This window comes from Tachypleus tridentatus, chromosome 11 (genome assembly GCF_004210375.1).
Source record: "Tachypleus tridentatus isolate NWPU-2018 chromosome 11, ASM421037v1, whole genome shotgun sequence".
NCBI classification, from domain to species: domain Eukaryota; kingdom Metazoa; phylum Arthropoda; class Merostomata; order Xiphosura; family Limulidae; genus Tachypleus; species Tachypleus tridentatus.
In genome coordinates this window covers 85,964,939-85,986,137 of record NC_134835.1, presented here as the reverse complement: position 1 = coordinate 85,986,137, position 21,199 = coordinate 85,964,939, and the positions used below count along the sequence as shown (strand labels likewise).

General features: G+C 34.8%; 1 protein-coding gene across 13 annotated transcripts in view; it reads left to right on the top strand.

Annotated features, from left to right (window-relative positions):
- Window positions 1-21,199, top strand: part of LOC143232672 (transcription factor 12-like) — a 100,891-nt gene that overhangs the window by 22,412 nt on the left and 57,280 nt on the right. The window contains exon 1 of one of the 13 annotated variants that reach the window (XM_076468385.1): window positions 11,417-11,811. The exons of the other annotated variants lie outside the window; for them this stretch is intronic. Coding sequence (XP_076324500.1) covers window positions 11,680-11,811 — 132 coding nt within the window. The 5' untranslated portion in view covers window positions 11,417-11,679. Of the gene's footprint in view, window positions 1-11,416; window positions 11,812-21,199 lie in introns of those variants that run through there. 13 annotated transcript variants of the gene reach the window in all.

Sequence of the window (21,199 nt, the reverse complement as noted above, 5' to 3'; positions counted from 1 at the left end):
ATCTTTCCCAGTGTTGCACACATATTATCTTATACAAGATTCATTTGTGCAATTTCCTACATGTGTTATAAAATAAATGCTGTATCAAAAATTTTAATACAGTATTAAAATGTTTTAGAACTCTTGTTGCACATTTGTTCCTAACATAAAATCCACAATTTCAAAACAGTTTTTACTGTTACATCTTGAATAAGTGCCAGGATATGTCCTGTGAGAATGTGAATTCTGTTTATGGATTACATTATTGAATGTAAATTAAGAGAAAAAAATTAATTATAAACCTAAAAGCATTCAGAAATAAAAAGAGAAAATTTAAAAACTGGATTTAAACAATGACTAAACTTAGTTGGAGACAAATTATATTGAAAGAAACAACTTTATTGATTGCATTTAATTTGAAATATCAGCCAGTTTAAGTTTTCTTCTGTTCAGTGATTCATTAATTGTATGGTGTAATCGTTTGTAAAACAGGCAAGAAATATCAATCTCCAGATGTAGTTGAACTTAGTGGTACATTTTAGTGTTTATCAGTTGTTTTGTTTGAGTGCACTGATCACCTTTCAATTACCCACAGATCAAGTTGTTTTCTTATTTAGATTTATTAACTTGCCATTAAAAAATCATCAGTTTTGGTTTTTGTGATAATTGAAAGATATTTTTGGTCTTTTCATATCAACGCTCTCACAAGAAAACCAACTGCCAATCAAATATTTTTATAGATTTTCAATTCAAATGATAAATTATTTAGATCCTGTGTTTACTTTATTTTTGAAAATGCTTCATCAGTAAACAAAGTTCCTCCTTAATACTTCAGTGATGTGTTTGCTCATTATTCTCAGCAAAGCTAAGTAATTAATGTGTGAAACTTGAAAGTATTAAATTTAAATGGCTATAGCTGGACTGTCAAAAAATACATGGGTATATACATACACGTATGTACATACATACAGTGAAGAATTAGTTTAGCTTTCAACAATATAAAAATAGTAGTGTTTCTACCACTTGTTGCTGTATGTAATCACCTTTTAAATAACTTGTTTTTGGGAATTGCACCAGAGGTTTTATCTACAAGTGGATGGTAGAGGTTATAGTGAAACTTGTACACATATGGGCTTAAAATCCTTTTGTTTTTATCTCTCAAGCACAGTTCAATTCCTTATAAATTGGTCATTAATATCGTACAGAATTTGCCACAATTGTCAAGTTGTTGTAATTAAATTAAAACTGTATTTTACAGTATTTACCTTGCAAAGTTTGAGGTATTATAATTTTAAAACATGTAAACATCTTTTGTCATTCATGTAGTATAAACGTTTGTGCTTTGAACTAACACTTGATTTGCATTTATCTGCTGTATGCAGAATATGATGTATAGATATTAGCCATGTTGTGCAAGGCATGCAAATGCAAATCTATACATGAGAGGATTTTTTTTTTCCTAGAATGTTTAATTTGTGTACCTAAATTACTCATGGCACTTATTCAAGAGAATAACATAGTTTTTGTTGTATATATTATTAGTGTCTTGAGAAGCCCATAAGTATGTTTTTTATTTTGTTTTTCAGAATACCTTATTTCTCAAAATAAATATAACCCTATCCACCCTGGTGTCTTTTACAGTGCATGACATAGTTTTAGTGTCTTATATTCAGAATTATATTAAACTATTTTTTGTTTATGTTATATTAATTAGTATAACATACAATCTTAATCCATATTTTAATAGTGTATAAGTTTTAAGTTCTTAATTCTACAAGGCAATATTTTAAAAAATCCTGAATTTCTCTCAGTGTGTCACATGATACATTTATTTTATTCACCAACCCTTGAAAAAGTACAAAATTCAACGTAAATTACTCTCAATAAAATCATCATTGCTTAGATAAACCACATTTATTATAGTCTTTAACTCTGTTTGGTTACAGAGCTATCGAATAGATAATCAGAACCATCCTGCCACACCCACTTGTCACATTTTATAATTCGTTAATAATGCACTTAAATTTAAATATATATTATCTATAACCAATAGAAACGTGTGGTTTCTGTCTATCAGATGATGTGTTGTATAATTTTTATACTCTGAATGGTTAAATGTCAGTTTCACTCAGAGTGCCAACATTAAACATTGTTCTGGTGAGAAAGTTAAAGGCTAGCTTGGATGAATTTGTAAGAACGATTATCGTAGAGTTAAAAACTCGGAAAAATTTTAAGGGGTGAGGGAATTTGACTACTGTTTGCATGTTATTAGCCTATATTGTTTGGAGCATTATTTATTTAATTAAAAAGTATTAATTGCAATACTATGAGTAATATAAAGAAAATAAGTGAAAAAGTTTAAACGTTTAGTGTATATTTATTTAAAAGGCAAATCTAACTGATCTAGGTAAGTCTCTCATCAATCTACTCAACTAACAAATACGTTTAGTTATAAATGGCTGCTTTTTGTACACAGTTAAAACGTTGAGCAGGTTATTTGTGTGAAATATCGTATTAAATGGAAAAAATTACTTATTTCTATGAAAAATTATCTCTTTCTAAAGAATGTGAAAATTAGTGTTGTAAATGGAATAATAAATATCTTGGGATTGTTTGTTTAAGCAGTTCCACATGAAATTGTATTTTATGAAAACTTTTCTTAACGCTTGCACTTACAAGTAAAAACAGATATAAGTATCTAGTTATTGAAGATTACTTAATATTATCATTGTAAAGCTTTAATAGACTTGGTGGCTTTTCATTGAGATAAATACAGATAACTTATTTTCTCAATGTTATACATCAAAACTGATTGTTTTGCCCTCTTTGTTAAATGTTCTATTAATGGCATGTTAGGTATGAATAGTTAATTCATGAAATCACGAATTAACAACCGTAAATCCAGTTAAAGTTATTGTAGTTTATTGCTTGTTCTTTATTTTGATGTCTTTACAATCCTTTGATATGATCTGTTACTAGAAAGAACAGTTGTTACTGCGCTATATTTCCGTTTTTGTAAGTTAATAACATGTACTTCTATAACTAGGTTCAAATTGTTAAAATCTGTTAATTTTGAACAGTTTGTTTTTGGAATTTCGCACAAAGCTACTCGAGGGCTATCTGTGCTAGCCGTCCCTAATTTAGCAGTGTAAGACTAGAGGGAAGGCAGCTAGTCATCACCACCCACCGCCAACTCTTGGGCTACTCTTTTACCAACGAATAGTGGAATTGACCGTCACATTATAACGCCCCCACGGCTGGGAGGGCGAGCATGTTTGGCGCGACTCGGGCGCGAACCCGCGACCCTCGGATTGCGAAGCGCACGCCTTAACGCGGCAGGCCATGCCAGGCCTAATTTTGAACATCAAAGTTTAAAAACAAATTTAAGTACGTTCTTAGTTTGGTGTTTAGATTTAAAGATAAATGGTTCATAGTGAAATATTAATATACATTTCCGTTAAGATATGTACGAATATTATTATGAAGTATCAAGTATTCCCCCGCCCAAAACGTGAATGCTGTGTTCAGTAAAATGAAGTTTTTTACGTTGATAGACTTTGGTTTACGTGTTCCTTTTTTAACATTTGTGAGTGTGGAATCAATTGAATTTGTTGCACTTTCAAAGTGACAAGTTTTCATAAATTTGCAAGAAATTATCTTTAACTACCTTGAAACTTAAATAGCTGTTCATAACAATAGTATAAACGTTTCTTGTTGTTTTATTCACTTACCTTACGATAATTAAACCTTAATGCAAATATACGAGAATAAAAATACCGAAAGGTATATTCAACAAACATTGTATAGCGTGCGACTTTAAACGAAAGTATTTCGTTTATATATACGAAAACAAAATCTTACAGATTATTATTAATATTTGACGAGGGTCTCGTGCCTACCCTGAAATATGAGAATAGTATGTACTATGTAACATCCAACTTGGGTATGCTAGTTTGGCCATGCGGGAAGCTAACAGGAATTGGATTTACTAGTGCGGTGGAAGCGATTATAAACCGTACCGCACGAGAGGATCGCAAGTCATAACGTTACGTTAGGTTTGGAAGTATGTTGTAATAAACTGTCGGCAAAACGACGAGCCCATTTTGGAAAATGTCAGTGAGTTCTAGAAGGAAATAGTTCGGGATCTACACGCGTTACGACGGGTTCCAGCTAAATATCCCAAGCGTTTGTTTAAGTACCATACATTCTGAAACCAAGAAGAGTATATGCTTTAACATCTTGTTTTCATTATAGAGTTAATGCAGCCCGTAACGAATGAGAATGTTGCCATTGGTTCTTTTAAATAGAAGCGGTGTCTAAATTTATATTCCACGCTAGAAATATCTTGCCAGTAGACATTTTGTAACAGTTATGGTTAACAAAATCGCGGTGTGATCCAAGCCCAAAACTGTTATAAAAAGAATCACCGTTGAATTAAAATATCAATTACTTGAGGATAAAAGAAAAACGTAACAATTCATGATAATGAGCTGTAATGCGAGTTCAGTAACGGTTAAAGAGAGTTTTGGATTAATGAATTTGATAAACGTTTTTAGAACAGAGATTTTCTCCAACCACGAAATATTACAATATTAATCAGGTAATCAGTTTGTTTGTTTTTTTATTATGTTGAGCACAAAGTTACGCAATGGGCTATCAGTGTTCTGCTCACCACCGATTGTTTTGGCTTCTTAACCCAAATGGGCTATCCTTTGAAGCCTGAAAACTTCTGTACTTTTTATTCTTTTCAAAGGATTGAAATCCAGCTCTCAACGTGCCTATCATTTCAGTTTAATATTTCACTTCTCCTATCTTAGCTTCATAAGTTAAATCCTTTGTATTGTAATACTGATACTTGTAAGCTCCAAGGATTATCTGATATGCTGCAGTATAAAATTACTGTTTCACTGTTCTGTACAATACTATTCCTGTGTTGTTGTTGTTTTTAATGAGAGTGGGGTATTAGTATATTGAAATGTAACACAACCATGGCTTTAAGACATGTATTTTTTGCAAGTGAAACTCGAGATAGAAATATAATCCATAGATTTGGTAAAGATGACTAAAGCTACTTAAAAACAATTTTGAAAAAAAAATGTTTGTAGCTTAAACTGGTTCAATTATTTGTTATTTGTGTTCGTGGGTAAAAGAGTTATCCTTGGCTGTATGTGTTTCTGGTGGCCAGCAGTTTGAAAGTAGGGACAAAGGCTAATAGCTATAGTACTGTAGCTTTAGAATATAGGTTGATTCTGAAATACTCGGAAGATTACACATTTATTAGATTATCATGTGCTTGTTTATTAGATGCAATTTTATATCCTTTGAATTTACACATTATTTACTAATGTACTACTTCAGGGAATGGATACAGTTTGGGTAGATGAAGATTTATGTCCTTCCATCATAAGGTTTAAAACAATGCTCTGTTCAGTATTAGCTTTAAAATTTGTTTTTACATAAAGAAGTATCATCCAGCTAGCTTCATTTGAATACCCAAACAATGTAGTAGATGACTTCTTAGGTTTGGTAGTTGGTAGATATTAAAAGAATAGAATCAGCAGAATTAGAAAAATGTTGCTTTTTTGTTTCAGTTATGGCTTCTCTTAAAATATCAATATTCATTCATTATTGGGGGGATTTTTTAATGGTGGTTACAGCTTTATTACATTCAAATTGGCATAAAGGTTGTATTCATTGAAACAAATATCATGTTTGTACATTAACAAATGTAGCAAGGTAATAAATGTTTTACCTTGTTTGGCTATATGCAAGGCTACTCTTCCTCAGTGTTCTTATAGCCATTCATCCTCTAATAATCTATTGAGTTTTGAGATATGTAATGTAGCTCAGAGCATACATCATTTCCTAATTTTATATAGCCATAATTTAATGTTGTACAAAGTCAGAGATGGAGTTATTATTTACTCGAAAATTAGATTTGCGCAAAAGCTTGACAGATCTACACTATATAAAATAAACTACTTTTATATTTACCTAGCAGTTGAAGAAAAGTTTGAAGCTGTGCAACAGTAATACTCGCATAACGTGTAATTTCTAGCGTATTGTGTGTTTCTTTTCAAGATTGAATATAAGTTTACACATTTAAGAGAAACTTTTGTATAATAAACCTGTGTAAGTCACTGTCAGATTTGAAGAAAAAGTTTATATATAGTCATCTCAGTTTTCGTGCATTTGAGTGAGAGTTTTATCATGTGAAACAGTGTCTTATGAAAACATATGCATGCATATGCTTACTTATTTTTTTCATTGAGTTTTTTTTTTATTCGTACAATGAAATTCCCTAATTAAGTTTTTATTAGGTTCTAAACTATTAAGTTTCCTGTCTGTTTAAGAAACATTTTATTAAATGAATGTAGATCATCAGTGTTAATGTTACAAGAATATAGCCATAATTACTTCAGCTTCCACTACCAGTTATGTGATGGTTCTAGTTATGCACTTCTGCTCTACAGGAGGATTTATGAAACAGTTAAGTTAATGTTGTCTAGAGACTAATGATTAACTTAAGAATCAAGACACCAGTGTCAATATGAGATGTATGAGAATGGTGTGTGGCACAAATTTCTGTTTCACTTTGGTTTTTTTGCACGAACAGACAGGCATGTCAATATGGATGTAGTGTGTAGGTAGAAGCATGCTTTATTGTATCTAATCTATAGAAAGATGGTATTTTCATGTAGTTTAATGGTGTCTTCTCATTATCCCAAACTATAAACTTACAATCCCAAAAATAGATTGTCCAAATTTTTCAAGACACCTTAATAGATATGTGCTTCATCAAATATTATGAAATACTTTCATTTGTCACATGCCAGGTACAGTGTTTGACAGTTTGGTCTTCAGTTCCGAACATGCCTTGAGAGAAACGTGAATACAGCTGCTGTGTCGTTTTTTTGTAAACTTAATAACTTATGAACTATTTTGTTTGCAGTTCCAGTGGAAATTCCTACCATAGCTGCAATATACTGCTGTATTTTTGTGCTACTGTCAATAACAAGCTGCTTAATTTTCTTCACTAAATCTGGTGTGCAAGTGGTAGTTGGTCATTGAATAGCCTATTTTTCTCTTCTGGAATCATGCCAACCCTTGCTTTACCACTCAGGCTTAAAACTACAAACACCCCTTTCTCCAAAATGCTAAAATTATGTGATTTCTATGCCTTTGTAGTTACAGAATCAAACCACTGTGTTAGAAATTCTCATAATATAACCCCTTCAAGAAGAGGATCAGTTCTAGTGCCATTGGCACTTTTAAATCATCACACTTCAAAACCTTTAACTTCTATAGTCACATGATATGGGAATGACCAGAAGCTGATGTATATCATTATCATAGATAGTGAATAGCCATCTGCGTGTTTATGTTAATCAGGCTTAGCTGATAAAGATGTAACCGTTAAATATCTTAAACTAAGTGATCTCAACATTTTTCATACTTAACAGTGAAAATTACAGAACTATGGAGCACAATTTACAAATTTAGGCAAAGTAGAAACCATCTTCAGCTAAGACTTTTTTATTTTTCAAATAGTGTGGTTGCTCTATGGAATGGGTTGTTTTTTGCATGTCGTGGAAGCAGTAAAATTGACTGAGTTGAAAAGAAAGCCTGAGCCTGACATATATAAATAATAAGTGCTGGCTTTAATTTTGTTGTAGTTTTGCTTAGAGGATAGGACAGCCAAGATGGACAAATATGTCCCTTGTTGGCCCTGTACATTGTGTTATGTTACCATGTATATCATAAAAGCATTACAACTCAATGTAGATGAAAGCAATTTAGTATGGAAGCAAGATAGTTTTGAACGTATTTCTCAATTGACATAAAACCCACCACATGCAAGACATTTTAAAAGAAAGCTTCATAAGTATATGAATGATAACTAGCTTTAAGATATTTATTTTTTAAATTTATTCATTTATTTAATAGTTTTAGTTCAGTTTTAGAGGAGGGTACAATTGAGATGGACCAGTAAATCCCATGTATATTATCTTCACAATACATATGCTTTGTGGATTCTCACCTGTTATACTCTACTGACCATAGCTGGGGTACTTGCTGTAGGTATTTTTCTGGATGGGCTTAGTGCTTCAAGTTGAACTATATTTCTTTTGTCTTCAAATGATACAAGAGATATCCTCATTAATCCTGATAATGCCATTTTACCATGATTTTATAGTGGCAGTGGCTGTTTAGTGACTTGCTAAAAAGAATATTTAAAGTTATTTTAATATAACATACCCACCCCTCTGTAATTGAAGTTTGTGTTTGATAAATTACTTTTCAAAGAAATACTTTGTTTATTTTGGAACTTTAAATGTCCTAGACCTTGTTGCATTCGTAATATAATGATGATTATTTTATATTATTAAATTTATTTCTTGATAATACTAGGCTTACCTCCAACTTAATATAAAAACATGCACACAAGTTATATACTGTATATGTTGAATTTATTGAAAACCACACAATACTCTTACATTTGCACTTCAAAATTTGGGGAATGTACTTACCTAATAATCAATGTAACTCTATAATTAATTTTTATTGTTGATTTATTTCATTAATATCCATGTGACAACAGTTTTGCACATTACATCCCACTTCAGCAAGTACTGATATGTGTGTGTGTATATATGTATATATACATATATGGTTCCTATTTCATATTGTGATTTATGACTTGGCATGCACAGTCTTGTTGCACATAACATTTGATGTTCTGTGTGTTAAACTCAACACTTTTCAACTTTGAATGCAGGTTTTAATATATTCATATAGATCTTGTTCCTCTGATTAGTTATACTTTTGTGGCATCCATTTTAATAAGTATCTTTCAGTTTTAGGATAAAAGTTTTTAGAAAAAGAATTTGGTTACCTATATTTTATTCAACCCACAATGACTATTTCACAATACAAGCTTCTCATAGTAACAGCAGCATGTCTGCAGACTTACAACCCTAGAAACCAGGTTTTGATACCCTTGGTGGGAAGACACATATAGTCCATTGTGTTGCTTTGTGTTTAGTTAAAAACAAACAAAAATTAATTTAAAATGGCAAAGTTTTATTGTCCATATAAATAAGTTATTCATCAAGAATATGGAATCATTCCACAACTTATTTTGTGTAATCCTTTTGAAATCACTAATTCTGTTTTATTACAAGTGACACACTATTTACTGTGAATCCATGTCCATGATTCGTACCCCATTGCCCCCCAAACTGTGCTCCACTTAGGAGCTATGAGTGCATTATAGAAGCAGTAATTAATTATTTCTGTTATATTATAGTTTGCATGGGTGTTGTTAACCAGTTGCCTCTCCTTCCCTTTTTTTTGTCAGTTCAAAATTAGGGCTAGCTAATGCATATAGACTGTGTAGTTCTGCACAAACATTTAAAACTTTCATTTCATTTAAGCTTCTGAAACACAGGACTTACGTTTTTCTCCAATTATTACCTGGTAATATCATATTAGGCTAGAGATATAGGTTGAAAAAATCGTGAATATTTATAATTTGAAACAATTCCTCCAAAGTATTTGCCTTTTTACCTCATAGTATCTCTAATTGTATTGGTTTCATGTGTTAGCCCTACCTAACCCTTTAATGTCGATGTTAAACTTAAAAGGTTTTGTACTGTTGTTAGTTGAACTTCGGTCAAAGCTATACAAGGGCTGTGTGCGCTAGCCGTCATTTATTTTGAAATGACAGATTAGAGTGACAGTAGAAAGTCAACACCACCCACCTTCAATTCGTGGGTTAGACTGATTAACCATTACTCCTATAATTCTCCCAAACTCTCAAATTGTGAGCGCAATTGATTTTTCTTGTCAGTAACAGGGTATAAACCACAGAACCTCGAATACCATTTGGTTCATTTGTTTTTTTTATATAATGTGGAGCAGATATCGAATGTTACATATCAATTGCTTTTCTTATTTTCGAATAAAACCATTATTGTGGAGGTCACAGTCATCACTTGATGGTGTAAGAAGTAGAGTTGGCGCATCGCACTGTTTGATTATAACTTTAACACTACGTCATCTTTAGTATTTGTGCGTATCACCATGTAATGAATTTCATTCTTCATATTCGACAGATCTCAAAAAGCAACTTTTCATCGTTTAATTTTTAATTATCTTTGGAATGAACATCTTGCCTCGTATAGTTAAAATCTGCTGTAAGTTGGGTATGTGCCGAGGTATATTTCTTCTATTGTCTCATCCACGTCTGCCGGTTGGTCAGCGGTAAGTTTAAGGGTTCACACATGTGGTTCAGTTCCCTACTGTTGGAAGTAGCCACCTAGCCTAGTATGCAGCTTTGTTCTAAAAAAAAACATCTCCCTCTCCGGTGGCCTAGCGGTAAATCTGTGAGATAATAACGCTAAATATCGGGTTTTGATACTCGTGGTAGGCAAAGCACAGATAGTCCATTGTGTACCTTTACGCTTAATAACAAAATAAAACCACGACCTCTTACGTTTTTGTAGCCTCCTGCTAGTACACCAGTATGTCTCCGGATTTACAACGCTAAAATCAGGGGTTCGATTCCCCTCGGTGGGCTCAGCAGATAGCCTGATATGGCTTTGCTATAAGAAACACACCCTTACGTTTTGTTCAAGAATCTCATTCTCGCCTAGTATTATTGTTATTGCATCGGGCAGTTAACAAATGCTTCCTACAAATGGGTGTATTTGTATGGTTCTAGTTTATCTATTTTCCCAATAAATTACTTGTATGAATGAATACTAGTATAAATATTAGTGTAGGCCTAATGCAAATTTATTAATAATCTCTTCTGAAATGTCAAACTTTCCCGAAGCTTTTGTGCAGGAGCTTTAAATTTATGTGGTTAACATATAAGTGTTTCCTTCAAACGATGGGTCGTGAACTCCTAAGGAGGTCGCGAGTGGGTTTCCAGATAGGTCACGACCTGGGTACGCTGACTCAGTTTCTTTAGTCCTCATCTCACCTTTGTTATGAACTATAACGAACTGCGCCAAGAAACTTTTTTTTTAAGAGGTAATGGGAGGTCACCACGACAAAAACCTAGACACAGGGTCGTATGGCAAATCCACCTGATAAACTTTGCCTTACGGTGTTTGGCCTGTTTATGTGTAAGTAAGTAGCGGCTTTTAATTTGCAGAACTGTTATCGTATGGTATTTGACCTGTTGTTGTTACATAAACATTAATTCTGACATTGGGTACTCGCAGGTTTTATAGTAAAATTAAGTGTACCAAAAGCTTTAGTGCCAAACAAAGACAAAAGCTGACGTGCCGTGAACTTTTTCTTCTTTTTTTTTTTTTTGAGAACTATAAAAGCTATACTAATAACACTCCACGTTAATATAATGATTGTAAGACTCTTTCTGCAGTACTTAACTTGGAAGGATTCGAACACGTCACGTATAGCTAGTTATTTAAAGACAAGGAGAAAACGCAATCAGTTGTGTATTTTACAGACAGCGAGAGCGTTACGAATAGAACAAGGCTTATTCGGCGCACATTTTCAGGCTGGGTTATTGAACACTTCGGCTCCCCTGAAAAACAATTGGTACGACCCGTGTTAAGAACCAGGGCGTCCTGCCTTCTCGGTGGACCATCTCCTTCGTGCTTGGGGTATTACTTTGTTTTTCACATCAATTTTCAGTGCGTCACTACGTCCACATGTCCACTCACGATGTATCCTTTCGACAACGTGGCCTCCACTGATACTGCGCAGCTAAATTTCTACCAAGTGGGCAACGACGTGGCGCCAAACACCATGGGCGTCAGCTGCAATAATAGAACATCTTACGGATTACATTACCAGGTAAGTGTTATCACAAAATAAACATTCATACGTGCGCGACTCTTCAGTCATGTCATTATCCTCATAGACGACAGCGAATTATTGTTGTCACGGGGTTTAATCCATGTAAAGACAAATGTAGACATGCCTACACTACCGGATATACAGGTCCGTGTCGACAGGAGCAGGTGGTGAAAACATTGTTTGTTTGTTTTTTGTAAATTAAATTTTCAGTTGCTGAAGTATTCCTATGACATTCGCATAAATCTCGAACATAATTGTGTATTTTGTAGCTATTGTAAACCCCGTATATTTGCCCTTAACGTGTTCTCTGTGCTGAAATGTTGATGCTCCCGAAGCTTGCTATACTATACTGCTGAAATGATCTGGGCACAAAAAGGTTCTTCGTTTTTAAGATACCTTTCATCAACCATCAGTTAACTCTAACTTATTAATATGTGTTTATTTGCATTTATGGAATAATACGCTCAACGTAAGAAGTATTCTAGAAGCTTGGTATGATTACAATAACTAATGCACCAGTGTTAACAAGCTTGCCATCAGACATGTTGTAATTAATTTAACAATTATTTATTTTGTCCCCCAACAATTATAGTTCAGACCTTAAAGTAATCGCAATTCCATCCATTCATTTAATAGGTTCTGCACCTACCAGAAACTTTGCTAACTTGTGGATAATGACAACAACAAAAAGTATTTAGTTATGAACAAAATAAAAGTAATAATGTGCGAAAGTTTTGAAATACCAACTTTCTTATTGAAATACTTGTTTGTGGCAATCATAAAAAATAAAATAGCAGTGTAGATTAGCGTGATCAGGATTTCATCCTCATATAACTTGTGTGTGTGGCTAGAAGTTTGTTCAGATTTCTTATGATATATCGTTTTCATTTGTTTTAGATGTGTGTTCAGGCTTACGTTCCACTTAGTTTTATTGTATGTAATTATTGTTGTGTACGCCGTTATGCTTTAAAATTATAAAAAAAAATAGTTATGTTTTTTCTAGTTGAACAATGTTTTTAACTGAAATAAGAGAAAAAACTTTGATAACGTTTTGGCTGCTTATTAGTTAATTTTTTAGGGGCCCGGTATAGCCATGTGGTTAGGGCGCTTGACTCACTAACTGAGGGTCGCGGGTTTGAATCCCTATCCCACCAAACATGCTCGCTCTTTCAGCCGTGGGGGCGCTATAAAGTGATGGTAAAAAAATAGTCTTTCAATTCTAAATTAAGAACGAGTAACGCATAAAACCCTCTTGTAGCTTTGTGCGAAATTCAAAACAAATAATTCGGGAAGCTGCGACACACTTGTGTGTGTATATAATTACGTCATTCAGTCTTACATACATCGGTGAAACTGTCTGATAACTGTATTAGTGAACATGTTTAAATTGATTTTAAATGTACATTGAAACTAGTAGGCAGAATGCCGTTCTTTTTTCCCGGTGGGACAATGGTAAGTTCCAGGCACTTACAACGTTAAATTCGCGTTTCGATTCCCCACAATAGATAATGCAGATAGTCCGATATGATTTTGCTGTAAAACAAACAAACAAACCAGTTGTTCTTAATTATTGGCGAGTCGATGCTGCAAAAATGCGCTTCGCAATTTGGGACTGTGAGTAAGCTATGAGAAAGACGGTCAACTGTCACTGGGCGGTCAGACAAAGAGTTGGCGGTGGGTGATGTGAACTGCCAGCCATCCTTCCTAGTCCAAGAGTCTAAAATTAGGAACGCGTTTACTCAGATTGCTACTGTATATATATAACTGCACAAAATGTTAAATATTATAGTTGTCATTACCTAATAGTTTTCAATTAACAATCATTATTTTTAAATAGTTAGTGCTCTATGGTTGAATATATTTTAAAACACTGTTTTGTTCATTGTTTAAGTCATTCGTTTATTCAAAGTTTGATTGTATTGGAATTTATCGAACAAATGTTTCAAATTTAATTCTGCAACTGAAGTTTTCGTTTAGTTATCTCTGTTTTTACCGTGTTTGTCAAATGTGTTGCAAATGTTCATTATATGCTTGACGTCTTATCAAGTAGGTTGTAACGTAAACCTTCAGACACACCTGGTAGGTGGAATCATGGCCAACATATACTGTACGAACGGCTTTAGGAAACAAACTCGTGTATGTGTAAAGTGATGCATTTTGGAAAACAGGATTGTCTAAAGAAAACTACTGTTTCTCATGGAAGCACCTGTTCTTTGTGTGTGTGTTGTTGTTTTTTAAGTACAATTATAACGTTAATACGTGTATACGTATAAATTTTCTTCTTACTAGAATACTTGTGTCTCACACCATGTATTTTAATTTAATGCTAAAGTAAATAACCACCATAGTAACTGTTGGGGGGGTAGGACACGATAAGATTCGGTTAGCAGGTAAGAAGATAAGTGAAACGATCAGGTAAGCGAAATCAATCATCACAAGAGCTAATAAAGAGTAATTCTTTCTACACTTGACTGTGTAAGTTAAATTAATATATGATAAATGTTACAAAAAAGTACGTTAACGTAATCACACTTCCAAGTTGCATCAATCCTCAAATAACTGAAAGTTATGACAGGTTGGTTTAAAGTAGGATCGATGCTTCCACGTCTTCTTATTTTGAAATGGAATATTCCTATTCTTACTTTCAAAAATCCGGATATTTATCGTTAATGTTTTTCCCCAAAAGTAATTTATCACGTATATTTCTGCAGTTGAAAAAATAAACTAAAAGATATTTATTTGTCCAGAAGTGGTGATACACTCAGTGCTCAAAGAAGGTGAGCTGTTATGAAGATGTAATACTGCAATTAACACTCAGTGAATGTTGTTAAGTGACACTGTTGACTAGGATGAGCCCTAGAGCAAAAGCTGCTGTTCAGGGTTAGAATAATATCAGTCTTTTTGACACAAAGATTAAGTAAGAAAATGCATTAGAAAGATGCATTATCCTTGCCACACGATGAGTCAGTATAGAAAACTTGCTATGTGAATGTAAGAACTAACAAGGCAGTATACCTGTAAGCAATGTTGTTACTCTAATAAAGTATTTTTTTCGGAATCTGAAACATTACTTAGTGCAATTCTGTCAGACTGGCACGTGACTATCACGCAGTCACAGCACATTGCTAATGTGATATCACGGAGTAACGTACTAATTCTAAATGGTGTGGTTTCTGTAACTCAGTGCTTTCCATCTCTCCTGTAAAATTTTCTGATAAAACTATGGCAGCAGTCGCTTCCTACTTACTGCAGGCATATCAGACGACTCCATACTAAAGAAATTAGGGACCTCGTCAAGCTCCAGGGTTAGGAGCTGAACAAAGTTCCAAATTGAGTCGAAGCACACCGGACAAGTGTGGCTGAACACATACACTTGTATAAGGCAACATAGATCGCTTAGAATAGATCTTTCAAATACACCACTAGTAGGAACAGTGCAAAGGTAGGGGGGGGGGGAAACAGAAAGATCAATATAACGAATCTCTGGGAATCAGCTGAAATCCACAGAAATCTACAATTTTGTAATTTTGTCCGTTTCCAGCCTGACATATCCCTAAAAGTGTAAACGCGTGGAATTACAGCAGAAAACAATATTTAAATACACATAACTTTGAATTTATAATTTGTTATATATTTGTTATTGTAGTTCTAAAATTATAACCCTGAGGTACAAAGTTCAATAGTATTGACGTAAGTGTGTGAGTGGTTTGTCTGCTTGAATAATTAAATTAACTTTCATTGCATTATACAAAACAGTTCTGTGAATTTATGTTATGTAATAGATATAAGAAACCATACCATGTATATCTGTCAAGCTGCAGTTGTTAACCTGCCTGTTTATATACTTATCTCATGAATACTTTCCAATTTCGTCCACTTCTGGGTGAACATAGCCTCGGATACAATATTCTCGTTGAAAAAAAAAAAAAAACGCTCCGCACTTTTAGGTTGTTATGTGTTATAAGAGTGATAGCAAAAGCCTTTTCGATTAAAATAACCCAGTAACTGGCGGTGGATGCTGTTGACTTATCTTCCCTGTATAGCATCAGTTCAAAATAAGGAACGGTTAGCACAGATAGTCCTTGACTAGCTTTGCAAGAATATTCGAAACGTTAACTTCTGTATACTTTGGATTACTGAATGTTTAAAACAAGGAAGACAAAAATGTGGCTAAAAAAAAGGGGGTCGAAGAAACTGAATATACAAATTATTCGTTCCCATTGGCCTTTTTATTTTCATATACAAACGAACTCCAGCTTGCCAAAATTTGGTTTGATAGAGTCTGTAACTAATGGTTATTTCACTCTTTTTTTTCTACACTGAGATAGTCTAAATAAGTCGTGAAAGTTGGGGAACTGTAAAGTGAATCAATAACAAATATACTCGGTTTTTCCCTATTCTGCAAATGCGAGCACACTTTACTATTTATATTTGCATGCGCGAGCACTTCATTTCAGTGAATGTAAACAAAATAGTGATGTAACCATACAATAGTAGACATTTTGTACAACAGTGCAAAAATAAAAGTTCAAAAGTTAGTTTTAATTTATCATTCATTGAATATAGGCCGTATTTAATAAAAGTTAGGCGTAAGGCAAGTGGGCATGTAGGATTTTGTCTCCGATTAAAATTCTTCTGTATTATTCTGGAAATCCTGTATTTGAAAAAGTACTATTGAAATAAAGATATTAATTTGACCTCAAATGTTTAGTGGGTATCTGCTAGTTCACTATATTTGTTGTGCTCATTAACTACTAGCTAAGTATGTATGCACTGTCAAGATGTGGACCAACAAGGAAGAAGAATTACTGTTTCTTTTGTTTCAGTATCTGTCTTAACTGAGTGTAGAATGTCATTGAAGACTGAAGCTGCGTGAGTCATTTCTGTCATTCACGGATGTGTTATATTCAGGTAGAGGGTACATTATAAAACTTCTATATTAATACATAATGTATACGGAAATTCAATGTTTATTTAATATTAACCTTTATTATCTTACATGATAGGCCAAATACAATTGAGTATTGTTCATTCAGTCTGTAAACGTATACGTAGTTTGAGTTTGTAATATTAATGTGATATTGGAGCTGCACCATGTCCCTAGTCCATTTCATCGCGTCCGGTCGTGCTTTGTCTGAAAACCGTTCATCTTGACAATAGTCTTGCAGCGTAGGTTCCATTGCAAAATGCTTCATCATGAGATTGTCATATCTAAAACTCGCCATACCACCTTGCCAGCTTTTCACAATTCATCTAGTTTAGTTTTCAAGACGACAGTTTCCTAGAGCCCGTTTCAACAATATGATCCCACAGGAATACATAGATGCTGCTTTCGGCGACTTGCCCAGTACGTCTTGGTATGGAATAGTGTGAATACCTGTTTCATTCTCTAGTTGCTTGAAGTATGCGACGGTTGAACGAGAAGTCTGACTGAATGCTTTATCCTGATGAATCCATGCTCTGTTGGCCTCGTTTTAGGACAAAGATCATTCTTAACTATACTCTTCAAAAAAAGAAACGCAAAAGGCAAAATTTTTTAGACAAATTGTTAACAAGTTTATTCCGGGTAGTTCTATATGACATGTGTGTAACTTTGCACATTCATTGCTGAACATCCAAAGTCTGCAAAGGCGAAGTCCACGCTCACTAGTTGAAGTTTAACGTCACTCAACGTCAATAACGAGTATGCCCCCGTGAGCATCAATAACTGCTTGGCATCTCCTGCCCATGGAAGCGATGAAATGACGAATCACATCCTGTGGAATGGCTGTCCACTCAGCCTGCAAAGCTCCTGCAAGCTGAGGTAGAGTCTGCAGTTGAGGTTGTCGCCGTCGCATATGTCGGTCCAACTCGTCCCAAAGATGTTCGATGGGGTTTAAATCTGGTGATCTGGAGGGCCAGGGAAGAACGTTGATGTTGTAGTGTCTCAAGAAGACTGGTGAGTCGGGCTGTGTGAGGACGGGTGTTGTCATGTTGAAAAACGTCGTTAACGTTCACCATGATGGGTTGCACATGGGGCCTAAGAATCTTGTCGACGTATCGTTGAGCCGTAAGATTCCTCGAATGTGCAAAAGGTCTGTTCTGGCATTGTAGGCGATGGCAGTCCTCATCATGACGGTGCCACCACCAAATCTGTCAACTTCCTGCACACAGTTTGCTGCAAAACGTTCACCCCGGCGACGGTAAACACGGGTCCTTCCATCGTGCCTACGAAGCATAAAACGTGATTCATCGCTGAACCAAACATGCCTCCATCGTCGATGAGGCCATACCCGATGTGCCCGAGTCCACTGCAGCCGTGCTTGACGATGTTGCTGGGTGAGGTTGACGCCTCTGACTGGACGTCGAGGTCGGATTCCTGCATCTCGTAGACGGTTACGTACGGTCTGATCGGAAATCCTACGCAGCCCTGGTGTGGTTGAGGCAGTAGACGTCGCAGTGGTGGTCCTATCCCGAAGGTGACGTAACCGGATGTAGCGATCTAGTGCGGGCGTAATCACACGAGGTCTGCCAGATCGTGGACGGTCACGAGTTGAACCATGTTGTTGGTGACGATTCCATAGCCTTGTGATGGTGCTTGGGTGGACATTCACAGCTCTGGCAACATCTGATCGAGATTCTCCTGCTTCCAATCGACCAATGGCGTTGTTGCGTTGTGCTTCAGTCAGTCTTGGCGTAACTGTATTGCGTGTCGGTGGCTTAACACTGAGCTATGGAAACCAAGAACCCGTCACTTTTATAGGGATTTTGCACATATTGCACTTGCAGAACATGCAGATCTCTCAAACAAATTTATTGGACAAGAATGCGTTTTGGCGAAAAATCCGATGTTTTCCTCCGTTTTCAAAGTGCACAACTTTTATTGTCATTTTGGTCTGACAATCAGTGCGTTAACACGTATAACATCACATACTCTGAGCTTGTAACGTTATTACATATATTTCTCTTTGAAATAAAAAATATCCCTTTTGCGTTTCTTGTTTTGAAGAGTATATGTTGCTTACTGTTTGTTTCCTAGGCCACACGAACTTTTGTTCTTGGCCTTTGTGTTCGTGGATTCATTTTACCTTTTACAAAACGCCGTACTTTTCTTCCTGGGGTACAACCTGTTGCAGGTCTCTTTCTTGGGTGGTCGTGGTGTCGTGGATTTATCCATATTCACTATTAAGTACGAGGAGCATCCCCCTCTGATAAATTTTAAATCTGAATACATCTTTATGATATGAGTGAGTGTATGAATATCTTGCGTTGGAAAGAACTCTCATACACCCTCCCCAAAAGCGATCAGTTTTGAGTGACATCACACAACCTATCAATGTAAGCATTGTTGAAGTATACATGTAGTTCTCATACCTGTCATTTCACTGATGTTTGATATTGGCTGTAGTTCTTATGTGACTTTCTGATTAACATACTGAACCCTCTGTATTTATTACAAATAGGGATAAATAGACTTAATGCGATAACTAATTGTTTTTATTTTGTTTGTTTTCTGTGGGAAACAGAGTCTTCCTATGAACTAAAATAAGGATTTGTGGACGTTAATATTTTGTTCTTATAATGATGTTGTCCTTTCATTTTATATATAAAGTTTTAAGTTGATTGGGATATTTTAAATTGTGGTTTGATAATGTCGGTAATTTAAGTTCAGAAATAGTCAATGAACCCACGACTCTTGTTATCATATAATGACTCTTTTTTTTTTTTTATTAGAATGCAGTATAGTTACTGAATATTTTACTTAGCCATGCATGTGACTGTATATGAAATATGCCAAAGATCTGTTTTAAGACAGAACCAGTTTTTAAATTAATCTTCATCAGTTGCAGAAAAACAATTTCCACAGTTACTGTGCATGATGTAGGTAATCATATCCATCATAATGAACACTACTTGAAATGCGTGAGTTTGGCTTAGTTAAAGATGCATGAGTATATCCAGTTGTTTGTAATGGTGTTGAAACATAGCAGCTGAGTAAATATCTTAGTGTATATAACTCGTGTGTTACATTCGTGTAGTGTTAATGACAGTTTAGTAGTGTAAGATCTATGCATTTATACATAGTTATATAGACGTATAAATATAAACACAAACGCACATAACACTGCACTCAAAAGCACTTTATAAACGAGTCGACCGTGGCCCAGAGGTTATCATTATTGGACTGTGAATCTTGAAGTTCAAGGTTCGCCTCCTTTTGTGCCCACACTTTAGTGTCGTGGGTATGCTATAATGGTGACGGTCAAATCCCAATGTTTAGTCACACAATAGTAGCCCAACAATTGGCGGAGAGTGCTGTTACTCTATCTGTTAAAATCAGGTGGCAATGCTCACAAAGCCATTTTTGTGCGAAGACACTGGAACAAACCTGGTAATTCGTTGTAATGCAAGGTGAATAAAAAAATTAACTGAATGTTTTGGAACAATGGTATAGTTTTAATATATCAGAAAATTGCATGTTAATGTTTGTACTAAGAAACGTAAAGTATGTAAACTTGGTGAGAGTGTAGGCGAAATATAAATGAAGTAGTATTTGTAAAACATGCAATTTATTACAAGTCTGAATGTATCGTGATGAGCTCTATGTAAAACTATTTCGTGTATACTGTTATTTTTTTATCACTGAAAGCATGGAATTGTTTCCTTTTAATCTACAAAATAAATTGATTAAAGTCATTTTATATGGTTTCGCTCGCTTCCATTTGTAACTTTCAGTTTACTTAAGTATTTATGTGTATACATGAAAGATAGGTGTCTACATTTGTTCGTGTAGAAAATTACTAATAATGCCTGTATGGTTGAATGAAAATAAGGGGAAGGGGGAATTGCTCCATTAGTAATAAGTACCCATTGCTATTATGTTATAGGAATAAAAATAACTTACGATCAGGGTAAGCTATGTATTAAGAGATAACGTCAACTTAGTGATCAATATAACTAGTTAGATATTCTTTCCTTATGTTTCATTAGTTGGGTACCCTCGCTGGTGATGAATATTTTCGTCTGTAATAGGTAGCTTCACCATAAAACCTTTGCATGCTAATTTGTTTTGTTTTTTTAACTTCGCGACCATCCGTCCCTGTTTGTCCAGGGCACCTCTGATTTGGAGCTCTCTCTCTTTTAGTATCCCAAAAAGGTATTTCGGGACATGATATATGGCCTCGTTTTAACTTACCTATGTGACTGTAATCCCATAAAAGTTAATATTTTAAAGTAAACTGTGGTTGACTTTGTTTTTCGTATATATAGCACAATAATATTTATATCTGACACGTCGTATAACACATCAGAGTGAGTTGATATGTCACGAAGCTTAACGGAGTGATCGGGTTTGACCATCAGACACCTATGACCACCTTGTTCTTGAGCCGACAATTCGGGATGC